This window comes from Sinohyriopsis cumingii, chromosome 2 (genome assembly GCF_028554795.1).
Source record: "Sinohyriopsis cumingii isolate HCF-2022 chromosome 2, ASM2855479v2, whole genome shotgun sequence".
NCBI classification, from domain to species: domain Eukaryota; kingdom Metazoa; phylum Mollusca; class Bivalvia; order Unionida; family Unionidae; genus Sinohyriopsis; species Sinohyriopsis cumingii.
Window position 1 is genome coordinate 97,986,028 of NC_142962.1, and position 19,914 is coordinate 98,005,941.

At 35.9% G+C, this 19,914-nt stretch overlaps 1 protein-coding gene across 2 annotated transcripts in view; it reads right to left on the minus strand.

Annotated features, from left to right (window-relative positions):
- The window catches only part of LOC149805451 (ATP-dependent RNA helicase TDRD9-like), a 146,753-nt gene that overhangs the window by 19,525 nt on the left and 107,314 nt on the right, over positions 1–19,914 (minus strand). Inside the window, exons 26-32 of one of the 2 annotated variants that reach the window (XM_089950041.1) lie at positions 18,633–18,779; positions 17,962–18,051; positions 17,538–17,660; positions 13,531–13,662; positions 6,777–6,941; positions 5,609–5,679; positions 2,434–2,640 (exon numbers count right to left, since the gene is read on the minus strand). In XM_089950041.1, the coding sequence (XP_089806167.1) occupies positions 2,434–2,640; positions 5,609–5,679; positions 6,777–6,941; positions 13,531–13,662; positions 17,538–17,660; positions 17,962–18,051; positions 18,633–18,779 (935 nt within the window). Of the gene's footprint in view, positions 1–2,429; positions 2,641–5,608; positions 5,680–6,776; positions 6,942–13,530; positions 13,663–17,537; positions 17,661–17,961; positions 18,052–18,632; positions 18,780–19,914 lie in introns of those variants that run through there. The other variant, XM_089950042.1, reaches the window with a different exon arrangement.

Sequence of the window (19,914 nt, forward strand, 5' to 3'; positions counted from 1 at the left end):
ATACAATGTGTCTCATTAACTGTGCTATGCTTTGCTGATAAAGCCATGAAATGGCTTCTCAGATTGTCCCAGGCCCTTGAAAATCCCCTTTTCCATTGCCTGTGACAAGTTCATGGAGTTGTTGATAAAGCCACGAAAGGGCTTCTCAGATTTTGTCAGGCCCTTGAAAATCCCCTTTCCCACTGCCTTTGACAAGTTCATGAATTTGTTGATAAAACCATAAATAAAACTTCTCTATTTGTGCCAGGTCCCTGAAAATCCCCTTTCCCATTTCCTGGAACTATTTCATTTCAACATAAGATGAATTTTGATGTTTTTCTTTTGGTAACTTTCCATCACTAGCACTGTCAATGCCATTTTGTATGAAATATGCAGTGAATTTATGTGATTTATTTTGTTCTTTACTAAAGATGCTAAGTCAAGGAATAGAGAAAATCTGAATGGACAAGTACCAGTAACAGGGTTCACACAGCTTTGTAAGTAAAAAACTCAGGGACTTTCACAAATGTGTGTAATAATTTTCCTAGACTTGAGTCACAAAAAATAATTTTTACAACAAAGTGTTTTTCTCTTTAATTTTTTTCCAAATATCTCTAAAAGAAAGAGCCTCAAATTATGGATGGAACATATACTGATTTTTCTCGCCCACGGTCTAACATACTGAGTTAAGAATCCAAGCTACTGTTGAATCAATACTGCTGATCAACATATTTCAGAATATTTTGCCGTGTAATAATTGGCCTTCCCATAAAAATTATGGGTCCATAATGGCTGAGTGGCCTAAAGGCTTACATTTAACAATTGCTGCCATTTCACCACAGCCCAAGTTGTTTGAGTCTTGGGCTCAGTCAATGTGAGAAAGCTACTAGTAGCTTCCTGAGGGTTTGTGGTTCTAACCAGGGTTCTCCCAGTTCATCCTTATCTGTGATGAGGTGTGTGTGTGTGTGTGTGATTTGGATTTTTAATGTAGCTTTTAAAAAAATTCAGTCATATCGCTACGATGTCTGCAGTGTGACCATTCATAGCACTGGGGCATCATGCTGCAGTCACATTATCCTGACACCAGGCTGACCAGTCCTAACACTAACCTCTTAATGCTGAGCACCAAGTGAGGCAGCTGTTAGTACCATTTTGTAAGTCTTTGGTATGGCTTGACTGGGGATCAAACCCACAACCTTCCGCATCCAAGGCAGACATTCTAACCACTAGGCCAATACAGCGGTCTCTGTGGGGAGGTGTGTTAGTGTTTAATAGCAATGTGATGGGGGTAAATATTCTTCAAATTTATTTTCTTTGTCATATACATTCTTCAATCACATTAATATTAGGGGAATAGCTATAGGAGGATGTTCATAAACATCCATCCAACCTGTTCTACAGGTACCCTTTGAGGTATAAATGGCTGGAATCCCTGTATAAAGGATAAACTGATTTTCTAACATAACATCAAGACAGCAAAACCCCAAGTCATGTAATGAGTGATGCTGCTACATCAAGAAAAATCCATATGAATCCAGTGAATGCACTTATACCACTCCCATGGGGAAGTTGTGCTGACATCAACTAGGTCTGGTGGTCATCTGGGCAACAGTTACTGGTCTCACCAGTTTCAATTCTTGTATCTGTGATGTAACATCCTAACAGAGAAGCTCATGATGGTTGAGTGTGCATAACAGCTAATGCTTCTATAATGTCTCAGTTTGACAGCTGTCACTTTTGCATATGTCAAGTAGATGACTCATTAGGTTCATTTTGTCATGCTAATAAATCTATGCCAACAAAGATAATAACAGTTATTCTAATAGATACCCCCTTCTAAAAAATGCCCTACGCCCATCTTTTCCACACAAAAAGAAATTCCAATCTTATCGAGGTTTATTGTTGTGTATATATCCATTGTGGTATGTTCAAATAATAAAAACTATTAGAAAAATCCAAAAACTTTTCTGTCAAACAACGATGTACAGTATTCAATCCATCTACCACCCCCATGACATCTTCTGAAATAACCATGGTAGCTTTCTTGGCAAATAGTTCTCTGCATACAAAGATGGATCAAATTAAATCCTTCTGTAAGTTTAATTCCATGAACAGTAGACATATATGTTAGATAATAAAGATTGTCTTTTATACTGTGCATGTATTAAAACATCTAAATTATGGTACCATACACATTATCTTTAATCTCCCTTCCCCTTTAAGAAAATCCTCCTAGACTTCTTGCAGTGGGACTGGGGTGGGGATGGGGTAGATATTCTGTCCTAACTATTGATTTCTAGTATGGATTAGGAACAAAGTGTACTGTAAACTGTTTCTGTATTACTCATTAGTAAAACTAGATAATACTTAATAAATACAAATAAAAACAATATACTCTCGTTATACTACCATGGCCAATACGTAACTTGGCATACAATAATCTCAGTGTATTACCTTATTTCTGCCATGGGACTGAATAGCAAGCAGACTAGTGCAGGAAGACCAGGTATGAGGGGCATGATGGTGCTATCCCGGGCAATCATCGATGTCCCACTGGGGTTTAGTCCCACATAGCCTGCCACCATCATTCTTTGATGATGATCCTGGGGCTCGTCATCAATGGCAACAGAGTTAACGCTGTCTGGATCTATTTTCACATTCCTTGAGGGGAAAAAAGTGAAAAATTAAGCAAACATGACCAAGAGCACTGTCCCATCACTCAAGATCACTAACTGCTGGCTCTGATTCATAGCTCACTTTTTAGCATGTGTCAGATCAAGTAGCATGTGCTGCACATGACTGATGTAGAATGAACATCTCTGAAATAATGGTACTCATTTGAAAATTAAAACTAAGTTAGTTACACAAATTTATATGGAATGTCAGAAAAGTTCATGCAAACTTGTTTTTGTTACTCTATTTATCTTACACTCATATGCAAAATATTTCCAACACTGCATTTTTTAAAACTTTTATCACTTGAATCATATATAAGTACTCAATGTGCTTTATTATGCATCAGTAGAAAGAACAAGCTTGATATGGCATAGGGATAGAGAGTCCATCAAAATGAGAAATCCTCATAGACTATACAAATGAGATGTACCCTATAACTCAGAACAAAAGACAAGTGCAATCTTGAATTTATTATACACCCGTCACTTTCTAAACAATTTTAGCTTTACTTGGCAATTGAAATTCAAAACAAATTGAAATTCATGGAGACTGAATAATATCAACAAGCTGACATACTTCCCCCAAAGTTTTGATCTGGGTATATGATACAGAAATACAGAATGAACATCTGTACTGAACACCAGATCAACCATGTACAATTAAATAGGTATACAGTAAATGTAATGTAATAAAATATTTCTGTCCAGTGTTAAATTAGCAATCTAGTAATGGTACCATATATATCTGCTTGTAAGTCAGATCCAATTGCAAAGTGAACAGACCCAGTTCTGCTGTTGCTTTATTTTATTTGACAGGACAAATCAGTAGAACAAACGACACAAACCATGACCTGCTGGCTCATTAGGTGATGGCAGCTGGACTGAGGTATATATGGCAAGTACAATTTGCATGAACAGTGGAAAATTTTGCTGAGTTTACACAGTACAGTGGAAGTTAAACAATATTATGCATATATCTAACAGGGCTACACCAGATACTCTGATACCCAAGTAGGAATTAGGTACATCTTACACTCTAGTCCAAACATGTGACACGAGTTCTCAACAAAAAAGGAAACAACTCTTGACAATATGGAAGACACTTAAGATTTTCTTCTTGCTAAAGTAAATTTTACTTATTTAGTCTGAGGCTCTTACTCTTTGTTGTACATCACGGAGATCAGTAGAACAAACAACACAGACAATGACTTGCTGACACATCATGTGATGGCACATCTGGGTTTATACTGTTCACATTTGGACTCGAGTATATATGGTAAGCATGATGTACATGTACAAAGGAAAATTTTTGCTGCTGTTTTAAACCTCTGTCTGACCAATGTTTGCAAAGAAAAAAGCCACAGAAATTTTTCAGTATATTTGGAACTGATTTTACTAATCAGTGTAGTAGAAGTTAACTGACACGATGCTTAGGATACTCTAAGTATGAAACTAGGTATATCTTAGACTCCGGTCCAAATATGTGACCCAAATTCTCGACAAAACGAGGTGACAATTTCTGACAATACACAACATGTTACTAAAGATTTTTTCTCACTAAAGTAAATCTTACTGCATCAACAGGGACTCTTATTCTTTCTTGTACATTGTGTGTATATGAAGTATGTATACAAAAAAATGTGTATATCTATGATTCATGCCAAGTATCATGAGAACTTGTGAAATCATTTGGGAAATATATGCAACTTAAAAACCTTGACAAATTGCAGTCACAAAAGTAATTGGCTATCTCTCACTTCCCACTATTGTGGGTTTTATCAAATATACAAAAATCTGAAACATTACTGCAATAGCCTCAAAAACCATCCACACATTCATTTTTCAATCTTAAGTAGTTTTTACTTAACTGTGCTAACAAGAATTTTGTCCAAAAAATGTGTGTAAAATCATTTTTAAAATTCCTGCAATGGCCTTAAAATCTAATCAGACAAACCTACACTAGGCATAAAACTTCTTCCTGGGAATGTTCCTGATAGACAATTTTTAAAGTCACATTCTATGATGTAAACAGGCTGATAAAACTAATGTTACAGGCCAGATCTGGCTCCAGGGCTATAGGTTTCACATGCCTGAACAATATATTAATAAAAATATGTCAACCAAATTTTGTTTTTCAATCTAAGTGGTTTTACTTAACTGCAAGTAGACATGATCTAAGAGATAATTCTGTTGACTTGTTTGACCATAATTTCAATGCAAGTCTATTTGGCCACTTTTACAACCTGAGACCTGATTGTTTGTGTGGCCTAAGTGGATGCAGGTTTAAACCCCAGGCGTGTCATGGCAAAGACTTTTAAAACTCGTATTAACAGCTGTCTCACTTGGTGCTCAGCATTAAGATGTTAGTTAGGACTGGTAGTCCTGGTGTCAGGATAATGTGACTGGGTGGGACATGCCACATGCCCAGTGCTAAACATCACTATAAACTGCCACACAGTAGACATTGTAGCTATATGTCTCTGACTAAAACTGTTAAAGCTAGGCTACCACCCACCCCACACACACCCCCACACACACTTGAGTCCTAAATTTGGTAGCTGTTGCAACCCAATGGTACCCATAAAAACTCATTCTAGATGTGTTTGGCTGTTAGCAGTACAAAACTGAAGACCCCCTTTTGATCAGCAAAACTGAAGACCCCTAGGGACCAGCAATCCAAAGACCCCTAGTGAGAAGCAAATCTGATGACCCCTAGGGGCCAGAAAAATTGCTAAGTTTTCAGAGTATATGCAAAATAATACAAGCCAAAAGGAGTTCACAAGTTAGAAGTTTATAATTTGAAGAGTCTGGTACTCAGAAGTAACAAGTTCCACTGTGATCACAATTTTGGGATTCCAGAAACATTTTGGGCAATTTATGAAGTAAGGTACTTATGACATTAGGAAAGAGGCAGATCATTAAATTGAAAAGATCACTGGACAGAGAGTACCTACCTTAAACGACCAACATTTGTGATACTGTAGAAGTTCATTTCATACGGGTTATTTGGTCCATTCAGGTTTGCCTGTAAGAAAGAATTTTTCAAAGAAATATGGATTATCTTTCAGATTTTCACAGGTAACATAATATGAATCAATATATATTATTTTGATGGTATAGTCTTGGGCTCAGTCAATTAGGGTATTTGAGAAAGCTTGCAAATATCTTCCTGTGGGTTGGTGGTTCCTACCCAGATTTACCTGGGTTCTTCCTCCACCAGTTATACTGGCTACTGTGTAGAGCCTATTGTGTGATGAAAAATGGTGTAAAACCCACAACAAAAACATTCTGTTGTCCAAGCCAATCTTTATGTTATAAAACATTATCTATATCAGAACTGGTTCAGATCTGTAAACAAATTTCTGGGTAGACTTATCACCAATGACAGTACACATTATGTTACAATATCTATATCAGAACTGGTTCAGACCTGCAAACAAGTTTCTAGCTGACTTATCACCAATGGCAGTATACTTTATGAAACAATATATTAGATCTGGTTTAGACCGGTAAACAAGTTTCTAGCCAGGCTTATCACTAATGGCAGTACATGATGAAAATACTACAATAAACAAAAAGAAAACAAGGTCACATATGCAACTCGAGTTCTTTATTTGTAATAGAACACTGACACATCATGCAAGCATTATTTATTGGCAAGCAAGGATATCATGCAAACCAGTTTACCTACCTAGTCCACTTCCAATATGTAATGTACTTGCTGGGTGCATCACTACATAATTATGATAATAATGGTATTTAAATTTTACTCACAAAACATTCATGAAACTTTATCATTTTCATTAGTACAAAAATTATCTGGACAGAGAGAAAAGTTTATTTTTTGTGTCTGGATATTTAGGTCAATGATGGTACATTTGGATTTGCTAGCATGGCAGATAAATCAATCCCTTAGAAACATAAATTATTTCTGTCAATTCTGCAATAAGAACAGGATTTCAAAATTATAAATATTAAAAAATATATACAAACTCTGAAGCCAAAATTCTCAAGATAATAAACAAAACAAAATCATTTTTTAAAATTACAATTCTGTCATAACTCATGAAAACAAATTAAATGACAACCTTTTTTCAAAGTCACATATGCATATGAGCTTACCCTAGAGCCTCTTTTCTTGCTTTGTATTGGGACTCTATTTGTGGTGTCCATGGAAACTGCCAACCAATCATAATCCCCTTGTAAGCAGCTGTCTTGCTTTGCACTGAACTCATCAGGTTTGTTCATTGCATAGGAAGCCTCATTTAGACGTTGTTCATGATTTTGCTGCAACAAATTCAAGTTCTTAGTATTGAGTAAATCTGTCTAAACAGGACAACTCTTGAATCAAAAGATTGTGTCTGTACTAGAAATATGTCCTTTATACAGAAGTAGATGACAAAAGTGATAGGATTTATAAATTAACTGCAGTTGTGACCACACTGGATATAAGAGAAGCACTATTTTCATTTGGGACAAACCAAAGAATTTTGGTAAAAACCATTTGCCAATATTACCATCAATTCAGGAGATTTCATGACAAGATTTGCAACATGTTCATCATGCCTGCCATATTGGATTTCTGCAGGGCATAGTTTTCATTTAAGATCAACTCATAAGAAGACATAGTGGACATATTTGATGTCAGATTGGCATAATTTTCATTCAGGACTAACTAGACACTGTAAAATGTCTTCTAGTGAAAAACCAATATTGATATGGATTTCCATTTGAGAGAAGTGGTCAAGAATTCTTTGAAGATAGCTGCCAAGGCAGCCATATTTGAGGTTAGATCAGCCCCATTTTCACAGATGACCAACTAGATAAGATAATTAATCTTCTGCTGAAAACTCCATGCCAATATCACTTTCAGTGGGGGGATCACTTGTAACATTTTCTTTTAGGACTAACTAGACATCACAATCAATCTACTGGTAGAAAACAATAACAAAACAATATGTTAATATGACCCCCCCACATTCTCAGTAACAATAAAAGATTTTAAGATGTCTACCATGGTGACTATACTTAATGTGTAGATATTGCTCTCAAATGTCACTGGACATCCAGTCTTAATGAAGTGTACCAAGTTTACTTATGTCAAACATACAGTCTCTATAGCGGTGATAAGCTGAGCCAATCAACTGAAACAGCACCTCACCAATAAGCATAGATCTCTCATTATCAGTCTTACAAGAGATCTTGATCACATAAGCCAATATTCAAAGTTTGATCAAAACTGGATAAGAAATAAGGCCTCCAGACTGGTAACAAGTACAGCCAATCAAAATCAAGATCACCTCATTAAATATGCCTCAATGTTCGTCTGATCCAAGAGCTTGATGATGTGTGATAGCAATAATTTTTGATGATGTGTGATCAGCAATAATTCTTGATGATGTGTGATCAGTAATAATTCTTGATGATGTGTGCTCAGTAATAATGTACAGAGGACTAAAGACAGTAATGGATTACTGTTGGATTCAACATTACTCAAGAGTTCAGGTGGCATAAAACAGGTCAGTTTGGTATCAGTACTTAATATTTGTAGTTTTTCAGGTGCGTGAGCTGCCAATGTTAAAATGTCAAAATGTAAAGGTCCAAAATTCAGTAATAGATGGAAATGAGAATTTCAGTGGTTCTAATCAAATTCAAAAGGACAAGAATATGCATTCTGTCATTCCTATAAAGTTAGTTTTTAGGGAAACATTCCATATTCAACCCTGACTGAACCAATCTTGATTAATTATGGCAATCAGTCACCAGCCAAATTCTACTCACAAGCAGGAAACAATTTCAATTTAAAACAAAATAAATTATATGACAAACAGGTCTGATATTTGGAGTATGTATAACCATCACTGATGCAAGTGTCAACACAAACATCACTTCTAGCTGGGGAATGTACGAGACCACGGGGTCATCCTTCAGGGGCATAAAGTTCAGGATCATGAGTAATAACTTGGAAACTATTGAGATCCCCACCTTTAACTAAAGATACACTGTATACTACATATATACTATATATATATATATATATATATATATATATATATATATATATATATATATATATATATACATACATACATATAACTACATATACACTTACTGGACATGATAGATAAATTCAGATATACAACTAACATTTGACTCAGTCTATTCTTACAATTCCTTCCTTCTTCCTCAGACTTACTTCCTCAGACTTGACCCAAGTGGAACAGATTTTGAGAGTGGATGGGACAAAGTTGGTCAGTTGGGGACAATATGTGTTGCAAACACTGCCTCTGGATCATGAAAAAGTAGTGTTATGTATATCTATTCTGTGTGTTTCACTTTTGGCATGTCTTTGTAGATTGCATGTGCTATAAATAGGCATTGAATTTTTAAAAAATTAATTGTTGTTGTTGTTGTTGTGGGGTTTAACGCCATTATTCAGCACACGATAGGCTATACATGACGGCCAGTATTAATGGTGGAGGAAGAACCTGGGAAAACCCCAGGAAGAACAACTGACCACTGAGAAGCTACCGGCAAGCCTTCTCACATACCCACATTGGCCGAATCCTAGACTCGAACCCACGCAGACAGAGGTGAGATGGCAGTGATCCATAACAGAGAGCGCTTTAGACCACTCGGCTACTCAGGGCCCCCAAAATTAATTGTAACAAATGAACCTGTGTACATGTTTGGGGTGATTTCCCATTAGCTGGTTCAGGCAGTGCTTCTGTTGTTATGTGGGATATTCTGACATAGGCCATGCAGGAAGTATGGCAATATGGGTTGAGTTAGAAACTTTTGCAATGTTGAGCTGTAAAAGGCTATATAAGGACAAGAGTTAATTATTTCCTATGTTGTTTTAATATTGGTCTGCAGATATGTTTAATGTTGTGTTTAGATATAATTTGAAAGGAAACATTTCTTGGATTATTCAGAGGACTTACAAAGTGCTCATATTACTGTTTGGACTCAAATATTATTCTAGGACTATTGTGAATATATTCAAAGGAGTTAGTTTAAGATCACAGAGTCAGTACAGCAGGTATATAATGACCTCTTGTAGCTCGGCTGGTGTGATGCTCAATTCGTACATAATGGACAATTAAGACTGGTAAAAATGTTAAACTCTGTCAAGTATGACTAACAACTGCATATATGCCAAGAACAAGCAACACTTGACACAAATGTGGCACTTCTAACAACATAAGGAATAATCACTTGTGTTCAATGTTGTGTAATCTCTGCTTTTTCTTAAAATACTGCTATAGTACCAGTGTTATTAATGTTAACAACTCAAATTTTGGACTATGTTCCATAGTAGCTAAGACAGGAAATAGAAACAAATAAATGTACAAAACATATACTCGCTTATATGAACCACTGCAAACTGCACATAAAAGATCTGCCATTGCATAATGTGTTGGCAGATCTGGGTTTGTGAAATCTGTTAGGAGTAATGAGTACCACAAACAACACAGACCCTGATCTGCATTCACATTATGTTATGGCAGATCTGTATCTTTGTTGCTTGTACTTTTGACTTGACTTTCAAGTGATTACATTTGGTACTAACATCCATGATGACAAAAATTTATATACTGACAGCACAGCACATGCATTATCCAATTTAACCGAATTATAAGTTTGGTATTATGAGTAAGTGAAATTTTCAAGCTCCATCCAACTCTTTGTAAAATTCCGTAAAACGTATATAAAATAAAAGGTAAAGGAAACACATTAAAACTCTTAGTACATCTCAGTACACCTGGTCAAAATTTGTTAAATAAACTGCATTCTCTGAAAAAGATTCAAAATTCTTTTTCAGCTGATACATTTTCATTAAGTTGCTTCTGTAAGACCACATCAAAGTAATTCTATCTCACAAGGTGGAAGTTGACACTCTGGTCATGGTTCATTCTTCAGGAGATATGCACAAGTCATTTATGTGTGTCCGCTCCAAGATCAGCACAATATCACCACATATCTGCAATATGTTCTGCAAATGGATGCAAGTGGGTTTGATTTTTAGAAGCTTGTTTGCATAGTTCACATTAATTGGGTGATTTCAGGGCAACTTTGGTTGCTTCATCTTTTGTGACCCTTACTACAAATGTGACTAGGCAGCCAATAGTACATAATATTTTTTCCACAATATATGAGCTATCAGGGTTCAGTAAAATGTGGAATCAGTGGTCAAATTTAAGATTGCCATGGTTTTGAGTGTAGAAAGGAAATCTTAGGAGTAATGAGTACCATGATTGCTCCGAATTTAAATGTTTTAGTGTTTGCATTAATATCTGAGGTGATGATAACTGCAAGTAAATTTGTGGAAATTTTATTCGGTGTAGATTTATTCCATCAATTTCTTTGGTTTAACACAGTTCTCACTCCATCTTTCTCAATGTCTAAATGTATTTGATTTAACCAAAAAAATTTAATCAATGAAGGGTTATGTTAGGATTAAGGTCATTAGCTTTTCATTACTGACGTGTTTATATCTTCTGGGTGAATTATTGCTTCAGTGTTAATCTTGACTCTTTCATCCCTTGCCATCTGCTGTTAATACTGCTGACCTTGCCTAGGTAAAATCACACTTGCATTCTTTCAGACGATGGCAATGTGTGTGGAGCTTAGATGTACTCTAACTTCCAAAATCTGGACTTAAAACTCGTAAGTTGCTCCAAAAATTATGTAATCTGAAGTGGTGTAATCATCAAAGAAAATTTCACTTGCCCCCTCACACATACACATGCACTAGCTCTCTTTAAAAAAGGTGAAATGAAGTAGACCTACTTCTGCATTAATGTCATTTAGTTATACCTAAATGACTAAGTCTTGGGACACACTTAATTATTTTCAATTTTTTTAGTGACCTATAAATTATAGCAATTTTTTATGTGCTATAAATTTTGGGATACCTTCAAATTTACTTTCTAATAAGTGACTGATGTATTTTATCGATCATTTGTTATGGGACTATCATCGTGAACTATTACATGGAAATGTTATAAATGAATTTAAAAATCTGTTTGAAAAGTCAATAAATATATTTATTTTTTGTTTTCTAATCCTTTCAACCTAGTTAGAATGTGTAATTTTATTAGACCATGACAAGAACTGAGCATTATCGCAATACTGTGCCCATATTAACAGTAAATTCTTCCTTTTGTGATAAAGATTAAAACAGTTAGTTGAAGCAATACTGCAATTACCTAATACTGACCTGTTACACGGCTATGGTAATTATGCTACTATGGGGAGGGAGGGAGAGAGAAAGAGAGAGAGAATGTACTGAGGTCAAAAAGAAAAGCATGAATACTAGGTTAGAACATTATTAATATGGTTGGTCAGGGGGCAGTTAATTTAGTATTGCAATATGTGCACTGCATCTCACCCTGCTCAATTCACTTTTGATTTTACAAGGTTTAAATAATTACCTGGCCTGGACTGCTATCAGGAAACAAAAGACAAATCAGTCAATTATAAACAAAAGGAAATGCCAAAACAATCAGCTGGCCAAAATCTAAATTGGAATGAATACTGTGTGGAAAATTACAATTTGTTTATAGCTGAAGCACAAAACTCAAATAATAATAATAATAATAATAATAATATTAATAATAATAATAATAATGAGGACTTTGTATAGCGCCTAATCTTTTGAAGCTCTAAGCGCTTTACAACATTAGACAACATGTATAAGATAAAAAACATATAATGATATGATTACAAAAACAAACACCATGAAACTAGAACACATTAAAAAACATGCTGAGAATATTTAAGGTAGGAAACATTATTAGGTCTTTAAGTTTGTTCTTGCAGTCGAAATAAGTGAGTTTTGAGAGCACTCTTGAATGTGATAACTGTGTCTTTGTGTCTAAGTTCAGTGGGCAATTTATTCCATGTTGCTGGGCCCTGGTATGCAAAAAAAACACTGTCCATATGACTTTGTTTTCATAGTGGGAATAATAGACAAATGATGACATGTGAATAAATGCTGGTTAACTGCTTTATATAATTAAAGATGTATGACTTTTCATATAATTTATATCACTTTCTTGCATCACTTACATCTCTGAAAAATGGTAACTCCTGAGCATGTGAGTCAAAATAAATAAAATAACAATGGATGTCTAACTAAAATGTGACTTGAAAGAATGCGATTTGGTAAAAATGATGAATAAATCAAAATCTGCATTTAGTATTTTGGGGAATAAACAAGGATATAAGTGATGCAACATACAATTTGTACTGTGCAAATACTGTATTGTACACTTTAGTACAGGTGTCCTGGTAAACTCCAAGTAACCCATGAATTATAAAGTATTTCTTTACTTTTATTTAATTTCATGTCGGAGGAATCAGAAAATATGCATGATGCACAACAATAACATAAAAGTAATCACAAAAGTTTATAAAAGTTTATTTAAGTGGTAAATCAACAAGAAATGGTAACTGCTGTGTGATGTGTGGCAATCTTTACAATTTTATCATGACATTTTTTTTATGTTTCTAAGTGTTGTGACATGAAAAATGCTATATATTTTACATGCATACAAGTCTTGGTCAAGAAAAAAAATGCTATCATTTGTTCCCAAGTCTTAGTCATTTAGGAAAGCAGTATTCAATACATGGTTTCAATACCTGGGATCATGAAAGTAATAAACTAGACATCTAGCATGTATCTCTCAAGTCATGGCTTTAATCTAAGATTTAAAGACATACAAATGTAGTCTCTGCCAGTTTCTCAGATTTCATCTACCTCAGAAGCCACCCTACATGGTTAGTTAGCCATTAGGACGAAGTTAAAAAGTGACACACTATTAACATTTAGAGAAGAATGAAGTTTAAACTAAACAACAGATGTAGCTACCTTTGACAGGAAACTCTCCTCTGCCTCATCAGCAATCTCATCATCGATCATCTTTTGATTGATGAAGATCTGACGGCCTGCTGATGCATCAATTAGCTCCACTCGCAGAATGCCATGAACAATGGAGTAAATCTGTTGGATAGTCATAAAACACTGAATGCAGATGCTTGTCTGAAAAGATTTCTCTACAAGTACAGACATTTCCGCCCAAAACAACCGCTTTTACAATTTCTCATTTCAAAACTTTATTGCTTTTAGGTTCTTTTTTAAATTAAAAAAATAATGACTATCATGAGGTCATTCATTTTTTTTGCATCATCTTTTAAAAAGCTCAACTATTTATCTATTAAGCTTTTACAGATTTTGCCTTTTCACTCTTACTATCTTTTGACTACTTTAGCTAATTTAAAAGAAAAGTTTATACGCTTGTTATCCAAGGTTCATTTTATACTACACATGTATCTAAGCTAATGTGAATCTCGAATTCAAAGGAATATTTTGTTATGGTTCAGTTTATGTAAAAACTAGGTGCAAGAGTGTGCATGCAGTTCAAATGGTAATGTATGTTAATGCTCGTGTGTGAACATGTGGGGAAAATTTATTCAACCAAATTTAAAATTTATTCTTACATGATCAGTTTTAGCTGGTTTGATGCACTCTACTTTGTGAAGCCAGACATAAACAAGGAAACGGGATCTACTGCAAAGAACTGTCTTTTTTGTTTTAAAAAAATCATATAGCAGGCATTTAGTAAGTAATTATGAACATAACTGATCATGATAGAATCATAATTATTCACTTTTTGATGTGGCAAATGTTTTCTACAGCTCCTCAAAGGGCCTTTTGACCCATGGGTTCAAACACTTACCTAAAGCTCAGTAAATCTTATCTCACAACCCTTGGGTCCATACACCTGTCTCATGCTCAGACATTATTTGCTCATAGCACAGAGAACAGAACCTTTGGCTTTATACATCTCTTTCATGTTCAGTCAATATTAACACAAAACATAGAACTGAACACTCAGGTTCATGCATTTCCCTCAGTTTCATGCATTTCCCTCATGCTCATCCGGTATTAGCTCAAAGCACTGAGAAAGGAAGCCATGGGTTCTTACACTTCTCTCATGTACAGCCAATGTTAACACAAATCACAGAGAACAGAGCCCTTGGAGTCATCCATTTCCGTCAAGCTGGCTGATGTCAGCTGATGGTACAGAGAATGGAACGCTTGTACATATACTTCCCTCATGCTCAGCCTAAGTTATCTCACAGCACAGAGAATAAAACCCTTTGGTTCAATCCACTTTCCTCATGCTTGGCCAATGTCAGCTGATGGGGAAGAGAAAGGTTCAATCCACTTTCCTCATACCTGGCCAATGTCAGCTGATGGGACAGAGAAAGGTTCAATCCACTTTTTTCATGTATGGCCAATGTCAGCTGATGGGACAGAGAAATGTTCAATCCACTTTCCTCATGCTTGGCCAATGTCAGCTGATGGGACAGAGAAAGGTTCAATCCACTTTCCTCATGTTTGGCCAATGTCAGCTGATGGGACAGAGAAATGTTCAATCCACTTTCCTCATGCTTGGCCAATGTCAGCTGATGGGACAGAGAAATGTTCAATTCACTTTCCTCATGCTTGGCCAATGTCAGCTGATGGGACAGAGAAAGGTTCAATCCACTTTCCTCATGCTTGGCCAATGTCAGCTGATGTGACAGAGAAAGGTTCAATCCACTTTCCTTATGCTTGGCCAATGTCAGCTGATGGGACAGAGAAAGGTTCATACACTTTCCTCATGCTTGGCCAATGTCAGCTGATGGGACAGAGAAAGGTTCATACACTTTCCTCATGCTTGGCCAATGTCAGCTGATGGGACAGTGAAAGGATCAATCCACTTTCCTCATGCCTGGCCAATGTCAGCTGATGGGACAGAGAAAGGTTCAATCCACTTTCCTCATGCCTGGCCAATGTCAGCTGATGGGACAGTGAAAGGTTCATACACTTTCCTCACGCTTGGCCAATGTCAGCTGATGGGACAGAGAAAGGTTCAATCCACTTTCCTCTTGCTTGGCCAATATCAGCTGATGAGACAGAGAAAGGTTCAATCCACTTTCCTCATGCTTGGTCAATGTCAGCTGATGGGACAGAGAAAGGTTCATACACTTTCCTCATGCTTGACCAATGTCAGCTGATGGGACAGAGAAAGGTTCATACACTTTCCTCATGCTTGGCCAATGTCAGCTGATGGGACAGAGAAAGGTTCATACACTTTCCTCATGCTTGGCCAATGTCAGCTGATGGAACAGAGAAAGGTTCAATCCACTTTCCTCATGCTTGGCCAATGTCAGCTGATGGGACAGAGAAAGGTTCATACTTCCCTGATGCTTGGCCAATGTCAGCTGATGGGACAGAGAAAGGTTCAATCCACTTTCCTCATGCCTGGCCAATGTCAGCTGATGGGACAGAGAAAGATTCATACACTTTCCTCATGCCTGGCCAATGTCAGCTGATGGGACAGTGAAAGGTTCATACACTTTCCTCATGCTTGGCCAATGTCAGCTGATGGTACAGAGAAAGGTTCATACACTTTCCTCATGCCTGGCCAATGTCAGCTGATGGGACAGAGGCAGGTTCATACACTACTCTCCTGCTCAGGTAATGTTAGCTCACAGCACAGAGAAAAGTCTTAGAACTATTTGGTTCAATACACTTCAGTCATGCTAATCCAATATTAGCTTTCACCAATGACAATAAAGCCATAGGTCGATCCACCAATGACAATGAAGCCATAGGTCGATCCACTTCTCTCATGTTCAGCCGATGTTAGCTCACAGCAATTAGAATATAACGCTTGGGTTCATCCAGTTACCTCATCCTTGGCCAATGTCAGCTGATGGCACAGATAATAGTTTATACACATCTCTCATGCTCAACCAATATTAACTCACAGCACAGAGAATGGACCCTTGGGCTTACACACTTCACTCATGCTCAGACAATGTTACCTCACAACACTGAGAATAGAGCCCTTGAGTTCATCCACTTCCCTCATGCTTGGCCAATGTTAGCTCACGGCACAGAGAATTGTTATTACTCTTCTCATTTGCTCAGTCAATATTAACCCTTGGGTTTATATACTTCTCTCATGCTCAGTCAATATTAACCCTTGGGTTTATATACTTCTCTCATGCTCAGCCAATGTTGCATCACATCGTAAGAAAATAGGATTATTGGGTTCATACACTTCCCTCCTGCTCATCCAATGTTACCTCACAGCAAAGGGAATGGAATGCATGGGTTCATACACTTCTCTCAGGTTCATGGACATGGGTTCATGCACTTCTTTCATGCTCAGCCAATGATAGCTCCCACTGCTGAGAATAGAACCCTCAGGTTCATTCCCTTCCATCATGCTTGATCAATGTCACCTGATGGCACAGAGAATGGTTTAAACACTTCTCTAATGCTCAACCAATATTAGCTGGAACCTTTGGGTTCATATAATTTGCTCATGCTCAGCCAATGTTATCTCACAGCAAAGAATGGAACCCTTGTGTTCACACTCTTTGCTCTTGCTCATCCAATGTGAAATATTTACAACAACACAATTACTGAGCTCACATCAAAATACCCAAACAAACAGCCTGCAAGGTAAAGCTATTGTAGGTCAAAAAACAATTATTATCTCCCTGGGTGTCATACACTATGATGCCAGAGCACTATTCATGCAAATATTAAAACTGTATAAACATTTTACTTGTTGTGTCCTATGACACTGAAATAACAAGTGATGATGTAGTAATTTAATGATCACAAATTACAAGCTTCACAATAAATGCTAATTTTACAAAAGCAGACACTGTTAAGAACTTTCACACAAAATTTTAACAGTTTTCATTCTATAACTGCCATTGGACATAGCATGACTTTGCCTCAGTATATAATACTGCAGATGAGACATATATACATGTCTACCAATCAATTAAGATCACTGAAAAACCCACCTGGGCACATATTCTTGGTACTGCTATCAAGCTCCTGAAGATCTCCAAAGCCTCCTGTGTCCACTTGCCATCTGGACATTTGATTGGAGATGGCCTAAGTCCCTTCAGGCGACACTCTACTGCCTATAAAAAGGAGTTAGTAACAAATTTTCTAAAGGCTACTGTAATTTTTTTTTTAAGTTTTCAAGTTATATGACATGAAATATATTTCAACATACTGAACATCAGAGTTAATTGCAGGAATTTCTTTTACAAAATTGATATATTGGTACTCTTGTATACATCAACATACGTTGACTGGCATGAGCTCTTTATCTGGTCAATTGTGTGTGTGTGTGTGTGTGTGTGTGTTGTTTTATATTTATTTTTACTGTAAAAAATGGACTTATTAACTAAAAAGTAATTCTTTCAATAACTGATGTACCTGAAAAGGTATCTGAAGAAGTTCTGATGGAAGTTCTCTCAGTTCCTCTTTTGGAAGTTCTGTAGAATTGCCATAGTCAACAAAGAAAACCTAAAGAACAATTCAACAAATGATGATGCCAAATGGTGCAAAATTTATTGCTGCTTTAACCATGTATCTTAATTCAATACTGATATGATCTAATTCACAAGGAACATAATGTATCATATTTCCACACCTATATATTCAATAAAATTGTCTGTTTTTGCTCACATTAAAAACTGTACACCTCATGAAGGTATATTATATTTATGATTTACTGATCATATGTTTAAAGGAATTACTTTGTTTTAATTGAAATGAAATTTAAACTTAAGCTTTATATAAAATAATTCTGCATAAACATAACCCAATCTCATTAAAAGAAGTATGAAGATATTTTGAGAATGTCAGAAGACTTGCAATAATATTAGAAATTTAATTTATTTGTACTTAAGAAATCTATGATCTTTAATGCTTAAAATACTTTTATTTAACATCAAGATTTTAATTTAGATGTATTGACTTTGCAGTCTGAAATAAATAATTCCTGTCTTTATCTTCTTATACTATACCCAACAGTCAAGGGAGAGAAAGGATAACATGCATATGAACAGGCAACTCAATGCAAGTTCTCAAAATATTCATTTTACCTCCACAATATCCCTCCAGACATCTTTGCCATTTTCCTTGGAGCATCGTCTGTCCAAAGACTGTACCTTGGCTCTATAGTATTCTACTGTTTCGTCTTTGTAAGGAGCAACACAAAAAGAACCCACTCTCACAGGTCCCCTTATAGGCTGAAATTTTTTATAAAAAAGTTTAAATTGTGCTAAAAAATTTACAAAAGATAATTTCTAAAAAGAACTAGCCACATCAACACCAATTATGTAACTATAATAAAAATTCTTGTTTACTTAATAACCTGAATGGAAATTGTTAAACATTGATTTATTTGCAGTAACTTGCAATTAAACTATGAAACAAAGGGTCTTTTCTAAACTGAAAAGTGACACATGCATATAGGTTATGCTATGCCAGCACCACTACATTAATGTTTTATTCAGGTCTGAGAAAAATAGGACATGTGTAAAAACATGCTCATGGTGTGATCATAAGGCTATGAAGAAAACCTCAAACCTTTTTTACTTTAAGATTCTTGTACTTGATGCCTCCAAGCATACTCTAATAAGAGAAGTTCAAGCCTACAATTGTACACTTCTCCAACATTCTAAACAACATCTTAGAGAAGCTGCAACATTGAAGAGATTTCTTGATCATTTGTGAATGATTTTCTTCTTTGATTTTAAATTCTGTTTCTTCATTAGAAGTTTCCTTTCTGTTTGACTTTCATCTTGGCTTTTGTAGGTTTTACCTACTTGATTAATATCACTTTCAGAATCAGAGCACTAATTGGATCTTGTCACCAATCATGCCAGATAAATATAAAATGAAGCAGAGAAGAACTTGTTGGTCTATCACTAAGGTCCTATGGGAACCAATGAAGCAGCTGGGTGTGATACACACCTGGGTGTTTTTGCCAGCATTCCCTCACATTCGTAATAATTCATATGTACAATTATTTATCAAGTCTCCTTATTTTATTCCAACATAAACAACAAATGTAAGAGCTTGCCAAAAATAACTCTAAGTGTCCTCTAAAGCTTTGATGCATACTCTCTCAAATATGCTGCCTTACTGAATATGGCATATGACTGGATCAGTAGGACACACAGACAGAAAAACTTCCAAGTCATGTAGATGCTTAGGATTTAATAGATTGAGAAATTTACTAGTTCTGCTGAATTGTCACTAGTCTGTTCCACAAATCAATGCAAGACTTGTATCTATATAAATAATGCTTTTATTTCATAGCTCATTTTAGATTTAACTGACACTTATGTTTGGGTGTTAGGTCAGAGCTCACTGCCTATC